General features: G+C 42.0%; 1 protein-coding gene across 1 annotated transcript in view; it reads right to left on the bottom strand.

The window, feature by feature from the left end:
* Slc44a5 (solute carrier family 44 member 5) overlaps positions 1–10,266 on the bottom strand; it is a 132,002-nt gene that overhangs the window by 14,436 nt on the left and 107,300 nt on the right. Inside the window, exons 13-17 of the mRNA XM_017803341.1 lie at positions 6,470–6,569; positions 3,352–3,444; positions 2,710–2,797; positions 2,077–2,339; positions 1,453–1,585 (exon numbers count right to left, since the gene is read on the bottom strand). Coding sequence (XP_017658830.1) covers positions 1,453–1,585; positions 2,077–2,339; positions 2,710–2,797; positions 3,352–3,444; positions 6,470–6,569 — 677 coding nt within the window. The remainder of the gene's footprint in view (positions 1–1,452; positions 1,586–2,076; positions 2,340–2,709; positions 2,798–3,351; positions 3,445–6,469; positions 6,570–10,266) is intronic.

Below are 10,266 nucleotides of genomic sequence, written 5' to 3'. Positions count from 1 at the left end.
AAGTGGAAGGGAAAGAATGGGTTCTTTACTACTGTGCTTATTTCACTTACCATGATGCCTTCAAAACTGATCATTTAATTTTTTTCTTCTATTAGGTCTTTGACACTTTCCTACAATGCACTTTGACCATGTTCACCCTCCTCTCCCAGCTCCTCCCCCCACTTCCTTACACACCCAGCTTTAAAACTGTGGAGCCCAAGTTGTACTGTGCATATACTCTTGGGTGTGTGCCCAACCTCTGGAGCGTGATCAACCTACCGGACACCGTGCTCTTAAAGAAAGCTAACTCCCCCCTCCCAACAGCTATCAGCTGCCAATGGCTCCTCAGCTAGAGTTAGACGTTATACCATGGCCTCGCTGGGACTTTGTCTGACTTGAACTTGTGTGGGTCTTGTGCATACTGTCACAAGTGCTGTGAGCTCATCTGTGCACCTGTCCTGCTGTGTCTGAAAAACTGTTTCCTTGTAGTCATCCACCACCTCTGGCTCCTTCAATCTTTCTGTCCCCTCTTCTGCAGTGACCCGAGCCCCGGGAGGAGAGGGTGTGATATAGGTGTCCTATTGAGGCTGAACATTCCCCAATCTCTTATTCTCTGCATATTGCTTTTTTCAGATGCATTATGAGCAGAATGCATGTGTTTGTGCACTGCATGTGCCATGTATGAAGAATAATACCAATAATGTGTGATTATGTTTGAAGCTCAGTTTGACCCAAGCTCCAGGCTTGGGACTATATATCTGATATCACCACCTTGCATCTTCACGGAATGTGCTAAAACAGAATTAAAAAAAATTAATTGACTTTTATGTGTATGTTTTACCTGCATGTATGTAGGTGTACCATGTGCATGTGATGCCTGTGGAGGCCAGAATAGGGCATCAGATCCCCCAGAACTGGAGTTTCTGACAACCCTGTAGATGCTGTTAAAGAACCAGGGTTCTCTGCAAGAGCAGACAGTGCTCTTAACGACTGAGTCATGTTTCTAGCCCCTAAGACAGAATTCTTGTATTTTAAAAAAATCTTTTATTTATTATCTTTATTTTATGTGTATGAGTGCATTGTCTGCAGTATATAAGTACACCTGTGTTGTGCAATGCCCATGGATGCCAGAAGAGGGCATGGAATCTCCTGGAACCTGAGCTATAGACAGTTGTTAGATGCCATGTGGGAACTGGGCCCTCTGCAAGAGCAGCCAGTGCTTTTAACTGCTGAGCCCTATCTCCAGGCCCTAAAACAGAATTCTTAAACATCTTTTTGAGATGTCCTGTCTCTGGCTTCCACATTCTATCGATAGGACAACACGTGCTTTCTTTTTCCACTGCTGTTCCCTCCCTCCTCGTGGTACCCAATCCTTAGCAAGTCCTGTCGGGTTGTCTTTCAAAATACATTTGAAACCAGTTCTGTCCTTTCTACTCAGATCCATATGAGTTCCCAGGACTTTCTGACACCCACTGCCATCACAGAAGTCGTCATCAAATCGGGAACCTTACTTTTAAGTCGCCTGTCCACATATTCTATGATCACTTTAAACATCTGAACTGATGCGAGGATCAATGCTCCAAAGGCTAAAGAGCCTGTGTGGTATCTAGGCAAAGACAAAGCAGAACGGAGGCAAAGCATTGCTATTCAAGAACCAGGGGCTACACGGACAGTTTCCACAGGTAAAAGGTATGCACAGGAGCAAAGGGCTTTTATACCCTCTTATTCAAATTGATCAAGGTCTCCACAGAGGGTTTAAATCAAATACATCTGTCTTGTGCAACTGTTCTAAAAATAGGATACTTTTTTTTTGGTCTGGTCAACAGGGACACAGGCCAAGTTAATTCTCAGTATTTCCTTTGGATCCACCTCCACCCCCTCCTGTCTCTAGTAACCTAGTGGATTTAGAAGAACTTTGACTTTGGTAAGGATTCAAGACTGTGATTGCATAACCAGAGGAGGCAGGGGACATCTATGCATCTTGAATCACATTTTCAACTCAGCTGTGCCTTGCCACTTGAATTCACCAGCCACGACTGAATACAGGCACACAAAACAAACTGAGGCAATAGGCGGAGCATTGGCCACAGAGCTTACCTTACGGCTCGTCCAAATGAAGTGAAGACCGGGTGTGGTGGGATGTCATCGGGCTTTCTCATGGCCCAGTAATAAGTACAGAAGGCGCCAGCAAGGGTACACTGACCCAAAGCAATGACAAAGTTTACGAGCCAGAGGAAGGCGAACAGGTTGTAGATCTGGAAGGTCATGTTCAACTTATGGTACACACCGGTTCCACCATAGAAGGCAAAGTTACATGATGCCTCAGGGCAAACTTTGTGAACATCAGTATTGTCAAAATTCTGTACTCAGAAAGAAGACAGGAGAATATACTGGTAAATACCATTCTTATCCTTTTTTGTTGTTGTTCCATTACCTTTGGCTGCTACTTTTCAATTTTCTGCCATATCAATTTATAGAATTCTTTATGAGTTCTGGAAAATGCCTCATTTTCATTCATAAACTTATCTATCTGTACCTACTACATTTTTACATTTATTAGTGTTTTTACTCATATACTAGCTCCTTGGATTTATAAGACAAGCAGGCTCAATTGTGTTTGCTGTTTTCAGGGTTCTGCTAACACCTGCCCTGCCCTGCCTTCCTGTACCTGGTTATCTTGTCATCAACTGCCCAGTGAAATACAGAAGAGAGCTTCTTTCTCTTACTCACTTCTGGGTCACAAGTTTCATCTTCATATGCACATTGGCCCTCTGGAGCTATAACTTTGAATACAGGTACCCCCGACGTAGCTAAGAAACTGTATGAACTTGATTAAGGACAAACTACTTACTGTTAAATTGAAAGAAAATAGACAAGAAAAACATGCAGATAATCTAAAGACAATGGGAAAAAGATCTTCAAAAACCTTCCTATGTTTTCATGGCTCATCATTTAGGAGGCCTGTGTTAAAGTAACATAAGGCAGTGGCACAGAGTGGCCCAAGCCGGTGAATTCTAGAGGAGACTTCTTGGGTTATTGCCAAGGAGATGCATCAGCATCTGCGACTGCTTTGAGGGGAAATGGAATTATACTGAAAAATGTTAAGGCTCAGAAGGCTAATCTAGTTATTTCCTCTTCTTCCAGGGGTAGAAAACACTGGACACAGGCTTCTGGTCCCCAGCCATCAAGGCAGACTCCAGCTATGAAGAAGTCAGTTATCACAGGGTGGGAGAGAAAAGAAGGGGGGAGGGGCAAATGTGAGCAAGGAGCAATCGTGTGTGTGTGTGTGTGTGTGCAAATGTCATAAAGAAACCTATTACTTTGTATACCAACTTAAAAAAGTAACAACAGACGCTACATGTCAAAGGATACACAGCTGTCACAATCCAGTAAGAAATGCAGATAGAGAGCAAAATGAACGTTAAAAGTGGGTAAGCTAGCGTGCAAGGAACATATCCAATGGCTCTGAAATAAAACAGATGGTTGGCATTCAAAAGGAAGGTTGACTCAGAACTATATTTCCGCAATAAAGATTCTGTCCATTAGAACTAGAAGCAAGCCTTAGACTGGATTTGAGGAGCAGCAGTACTAACCATCAATAATATTTTCCAATGATCACTGTGGCAAATTCTGAGCTGGCTTTAACTTTTATGTATTTTATAGTAAAGCGGGTATTTTCCCCACACTCATGGTTGACTCCTGTCTATGATCTCCATTTCTCCGTTTCTCCCTCTTCAGTTTCTTCTGCTTGACCCACAAGGTTCTGGCACAGGCAGCTACATGATTTCTCTTTTTCTTAGATTCTTAGATTTCTAAAGTCAGAGAAGACTTTGAGTATCTTCATTAAAGTATGGAGATTCCATTCCATTTATAAATATCTTCTTGCACTATTCTCAATATCGTTAGCCTTCGTGAAGACGAGGAGTGGCGGAGCTTAGTCTACGTAACACACCTCATTCCATTTTCTGAACAGAGTGTTGGCAGGTCTTCTCCTCTGCCCTTTGGCTGCTCATACTCACTAATTCCAAAGGAAGTGATGATTGTCTTTGACCTTCCCCCATGGCAACCTGCAAGTAACTCTTTACTCTTAGATTGCTTTCTCAGGACACATCCTCTTAGGACACAGTTTATAAAGTGCACATCAAGCTACCTGAGCTCCCTTTCTATCTTCTTTTTATTGTTTGGGAATATTATACATGTGTATCATGTGTTTTTAAATTTTTGGATTTATTTGTTTTTATGTGTATGCGTGTTTTCCTGCATGTATGTAAGTGCACCACATTCGTGAAATGCCCTCACAAGCCAGAGGAAGCATGAGATCCCCTGGAACTGGAGTTACAGACAGTTAGCTCTTAGCCGCCATGTGGCTGCTGGGAACCGAACTCGGATCTTCTGCAAAAGCAGTCAGTGCTCTTAACCACTGAGCCATGTCTGTAGCCTCCACATGTATATAATGCTTTTATCAAATCTACCCCAATCCCTCCCCTCCTGTTCCTTCCCTATTTTCCTGCCACTATTCCCTTCCAATGTCATGTGCGCTTCTAAAAACCTACGGTGTCTCCTTGTGCATGGGTGTAGGGCCATCTACCGGAGGATGGGAATGCTCCCAGGGGTCACTCACCTAAAGAAAACCAACTCTCTCTCTCTCATACACACAGATGCCGTCGACTGCCACCATCTCCTCAGCTAGGGGTGGGACTTGCTGACCCTCCCTCCTTCACTTCCAGGCTGGAGTTGTGTCTGGATTGATCTTGTTCAGGTGTCTGGACACAATGCCAGCCACCATGAGTGCATGTGTATGACTACCCTGTCAGTTCTGGACAATGCTGTTTCTCTGCAGTCCTCCACTACCTCTGGCTCCTCTAACAACTTCAAGTAGTCACTTTAGCATATGGCACCAGATCAAACACATTCGTGTTTGATACTGCCAAACAGAAATACCAGAGAACTCTTCCTATTTCAAACACACCAGCAGCATGCCTTCACCACCTTGCCTCACCATAGAGCTCTGCTGACCTTTCTTCCTGCACACTCTGATGACACTGCTAAGAATCCTAAAATTTACTCTGAATTCTGACCCATTTATTCAGTCCGTATTTTCCCCTGAGCAATCTATCGACCTGTCACAGTTACTAAACTGTCTTTTCACACTCACACACACACACACACACACACACACACACACACACACACACACATACGTGCGCACACACATGCACACTTACGGTTTTAAGAAGTGGAGCAAGTTACAGTGAAACAACACAGTAACATACTATTTAAGACATAAATACAGAAAATTAGTAGTTTTCAGGGGATAATGAGAGGGCGACAGTTATTGTTGGGAAGAAACAGAATTTAACAGACAGTTTGTCAGCCATTTAAACCACTGGCTTGGGGTGGGCACTATTATTATAATAATATGGCACATTTGATAAAATAGTCCTTAAAGACAATTAAAAAGAATTCAGTTCTTAGCTGTTAACAACTTAGTTTCCATCACGCCAAGCACAGACTATGTTCATTGGCTTCCCCGCACTGCTTACCTTACTTCCTATTCAAAGCTTTACAGTACATGTTATCCTCAGGTGACCTTTCGGGATAGTTTGGTAGCTCTGAATAGGTATTATTGCCTCTCAGCACGCATTTGAAGAAAGACTGTGTTTATTTTGTAACATTTTAAAATTAGAATGACTGGGTATTAAGTGTTCCTGAATTATGTGTTTTACATACAAAATGTACAGTCATGTGCTGTAAGAATCAGTCATTCTGTCCGCTAGAAAAATGTGTCGTTCACACACACAAATAGCATAGGACATAACTGACTTTATAGAATTATGGTGATTAGGAGTTCTGCAAATCATCTTCATCTGTAATGTTAACACACAAGCCGCCATGGGAATAATATGACCTATAATCTAGCCAACTTGTACATGGTGTTTCATTATTATGCCCCTTGTGTTATTCTCCTAACATAGACTTGCTCAGAAAGTGTGAATGCATAGGCTAGACAGATTTTGTCCTAGTTTGCACTGGCTTGGGGGACACAAAGGGCTTGCTAGTGGTGACCCTGACATTTCCAACAGGCAACAGCATCTGAACTTGAATAAGTATTCTTGAATTCGTTCTTTAAGAAGTCCTCGTGTTGGGTTGGTAAAGCACTAGCCACACAAGCATGACAACCTGAGTTCCATCCCCAGCACTCAATTGGAAAGCTGGCATGATAGCTAACACCAGCAATCCTGGGAAGCAGAGACAGAAGTGCCTGGAGTTCTCCAGGTAGCAAGTCTAACTGAATCAGCAAGATCCAAATTCAATTAGACATTATGTGTCAAAGAAAATAGGATGGAGAGTGGCTGTGTACTGGCCTTCACACGTCTGTGAACACACATACATATATATGCATATCCCCCCCCCAATAAAGAAGTCTTCAGGGGAGACTGACATCTGTGCTGGCAGACTTGGGGCCCACAGAGCTGTCTGACCCCCTTACTTGCTGCCTTCCTTCAGGAGGACGATGGCAATGCGGATCTGCTTCCGGAGGAAGATCAGCACGATGATGATGATGCCTTCGATGATGGAGAGGATGATCACTGAACAAGAAGAGAAGTCAGTCTGTGGTATAAGTCAGTACCCAAAGCCAACATCCTCTGAAAAAACTATGACTTCAGTTTCAGGATTATTTCTGCTAATCTTATTACTTCATAATCTAATCAGTGTCACCTCTCCAAAGTGATTCTCTTAAATTCACACTCAATTCCTCTAAGAAGTAATGAGAAATCCAGACTAGGACTTTTCTGGGTCATGAACCACGCACAGTGTTACCCATGGAAACATTTTTCATGGGGTTGCAGGCCTGGGAAAAGAGGCACGGAAGGAAAGGTACCCTCAGCACAGAGCAGGGGACTATGGAAGAGGGAAGTTTTCAAGCTGTGCACCTGCTCACAGGGTTTCCCCATCGTCCTTAGTGGCTGACAGGGCAGAGCACTGACCACCACATTTTTATTTTGTGACTTTTCCCACAAAATGGGGATGTAGCTCAGTTGGTAGAGTGCTTGTCTAGCATGCATGAAACCCTGGGCTTGACCCCCAGCACCATATAAACTGGGAGTGGGCTACCCCAACACCAGGGAATTAGAAGGATCAGAAGGTCAAGGTTCCTCTCTAGACCACAGAACTTCAAGGCCAGACAGGGTAAGAGACTCTGTCTCAAAACAAAACAACAACAACAACAACAAAAACATGAAAGGGGATCCAGTATAGGCTTCAATTAAGGTCTATAAACCTCTTGAGCTGAAAGTTAAATAAATGTATCCCTGCTGAAGCCATTATGTAAAGAAAGTGAATCTTGAAATATAGAATACAGAGTATACGTATCAAAGTGTATGTAAAAGAGGAAATCTTGGGTCATTTATTATTACAACTATTTTGAGACTTTTCTAAGAACGTGTAAATGTTAAAGGCCAGTTGCCTTTCTGCCTTCCTGAGCTCGGTGAACAACGTCACATTCCTCTAATAGACACCTGCCATACCCCAAACGTGTTCCTCTTTCTTCTCATGAGGTATCCAAGACGTTTTAAGAAAATCTTGAACCTATACTCTATTGTTATATTCCATCAATTTCAAGGAATACTTAAAATTTACTAACAATATTTTTAGGAACTGCAAATAAACCCTCTATTAAATGACTACTCAATGACTTTAAGATGCAGTCTTGTTTCAGAAATGTTAAGAAGTAGACAGGTAGGACTCTTAGATCAAGAAAATATGGTGCCATTAGTACCAGACCCTGAAAGTACAAAACAGACTTCTTGGAAAGTTAGAAGCTCCACCATGATGGGATGGGTGTTTTCTGTAACCTCCTCGTTAGCTGCGCTGCTCATGTTGAACTCTTTCAGTGTTGGAGAGCACACTACACCACTCAGCCGCTCTAACTGTCACTCATGTTTATACTGCACTCCAGTTAATGTAGAAAATGGCTCACTCAGAGATGTGGGAGAAACTTCATAATGCCTCAGTGTGCTTCTATGTCTTTTAACTAGACAATGGTCTGCTTTATGTACAGTTGACTCTCTTAAAACACTGACTTGAATTCAAAATTATGGAGTAAAGTCATGCCAAAATTGTTTCCTTTAAACAAATCTACAAAAATGAAATATATCAAAATGACGTCTGAAACTACCCCGTTCATTGAACACTGTACATTAGAGTTATACCTGTACACAATGACATCAAGATGGTCACAGCAGAGAAACTTAATTTTCTTTTGAATTGAAATACTCTATTCTCCTGATTTTGAATAAGATCACACAGAAGAAACATTCAATATCTTATAAAGAAGACAGAGGAGGGAACTACAGCCTGGGGCTAAGAGACTCACCCAAAGCTGTAGATGGAGCTAGTTACAGGGAGATACAGAGGTATCTCCTAACAGTCTAGGGCTGACAACTATCATTTTTAGATTTAAAATTCTGCTGGCTTCCAGTGTCTTTCTAAAGAAGATGTTCACAGGTATGCTCTTGTCTCTGCTGCCCAGAAGTTCTCCCAGTACAGATAACGTCATCAGTCAAGGTCTGACAAAAGAGCTATGAAACCTGGGGCCCACTTCAGAAAGAGATTTGTGATGCTAGACTTCAAAGACACTTGGGAAGCTCTGTGTTTTGCCATGGTGTTTTTATGGGTGGTTCCTCAGAGACAGCTACAGGTGGCCATACAAAGTGCTCTTAGGCTGCCTCCAAGGACAGAGCTTAAGGTTTCAGTGAATCCTGGGTAATGATAGTCTCCTTTGGAAAGGGTTGGCAGCCGTATGTGGATTGCTGAGGGGACAGGGAGCCACTCAAATATAGGAAAAGTAGATAGGATACAATTCAAGATTTTTGTAGTTAACAAGAAAACCTAAAGATAAAATATTCTCTTGTAATATATTTGAAAAAATAATGAAAGCAAAGGGAAGTAACTTTCATGAGATCAGAAACTGGAAGGCAAAACTCTGGAACTCGGCATCTCTATCAAGCCCTATCTAAGGAAAAGAAAGCCAGTAGATTTGCAGACAGAAGACTCTGACAGGGACTTCTGTCCTACAGAGCTCATTGAAATTGACACCAGAGGGAAGAAAATGGGTCCCAAGGATGTGTGAGCCCCTTTGATTAAATCTTGCCCCTATCTTGCTGTGACCCAGAACATTGGTATCCAGATGAGATGTCTACAAGCTACAAGGGGGCATATGCTAATCATGCCTTCACTCTGTTGATGGGGCCCGGGGCTGGGTATCACCACATGTGATTGAATGTGGCCCCCCTAGAAGGTCTCTAACATGTAAGGGCCAATATCAACTACATGAAGGGCTTTTAAATAGAAAAACAAAGTGCAAATAGGTACTGTTAAAACTTAGCCTCATGAGCGCTGATATGTGATCATAGGAATATAAGATTAAAGTCATTTTTTAAATCATGTTGCTTTAAAACTGATTGCTAACCTTAAGTCAATAATCTGAATAAACACTTCAGAATATACATTCACTTTTCGTCACTTACTTCTCACAATTCCTATAAAAATAGATTGAATGTCTTGTTATGAAGAGCAACTAGGTTTCTAATTTTACCTTTGAGACAAGTTTATAAAATCAGTATTTCTTTTTTTTCAAATATAACTCATTTTTTATTTGTTGATTTTTGTGTGTGTATATCATACAGAACATCCCAAACAACCTTATCCATCTATCTACCCATTACCCAAATGGTACCTCCCATAGCCCCCCGCCCCCCGGAGCCCCATATACTCTGTCATCCCTGTTACTGTCCATTGTGTTGTCGGTGCCCTCAGCCATTCCCCAGTGCTAGTCCATCTCCTGAATCTAGTCAGCCTATCTAGAGTTCCTTGTTTTAGGGAGACCAGCTCTTCCTCATCTAGCAGCAATCAGTTGCCAACATTCCTTTAGATAAGATTGGGGTCTGCTGTTCATTTTCCAAGTTCTATGCTGGATTACTGTCTGGGAGTCTCTTAGGCCACCCTGGCCAAAAACTCAAAGAAGGTATCTCCTATCTGGCATTATTTCTTGTCATGTAGCATTTAGCTATACACATGGACTCTTAAGAAATTATATTGAGCCCTTTAATCTTTGGTTATACTTTCCTTTTGGGTGTTTAAGACCATACAGTTGGCCCAGATAAACCAATTTATTTTTACTCTTAAGGTTGTCTGAGGATCTGTAACAGACTCAGGGAAAAAAAAACATGTATGTTCTCCCTCATATGTGGATCCTAGCACCAAATCCTGATAAGTGAGTATGTA

The sequence above is a fragment of the Nannospalax galili genome, unplaced genomic scaffold (assembly GCF_000622305.1).
Source record: "Nannospalax galili isolate Female #2095 unplaced genomic scaffold, S.galili_v1.0 scaffold387, whole genome shotgun sequence".
Lineage (NCBI taxonomy): Eukaryota > Metazoa > Chordata > Mammalia > Rodentia > Spalacidae > Nannospalax > Nannospalax galili.
Note: the sequence above shows the minus strand (reverse complement) of the source record. Positions and strands in the feature narration are given on the sequence as shown.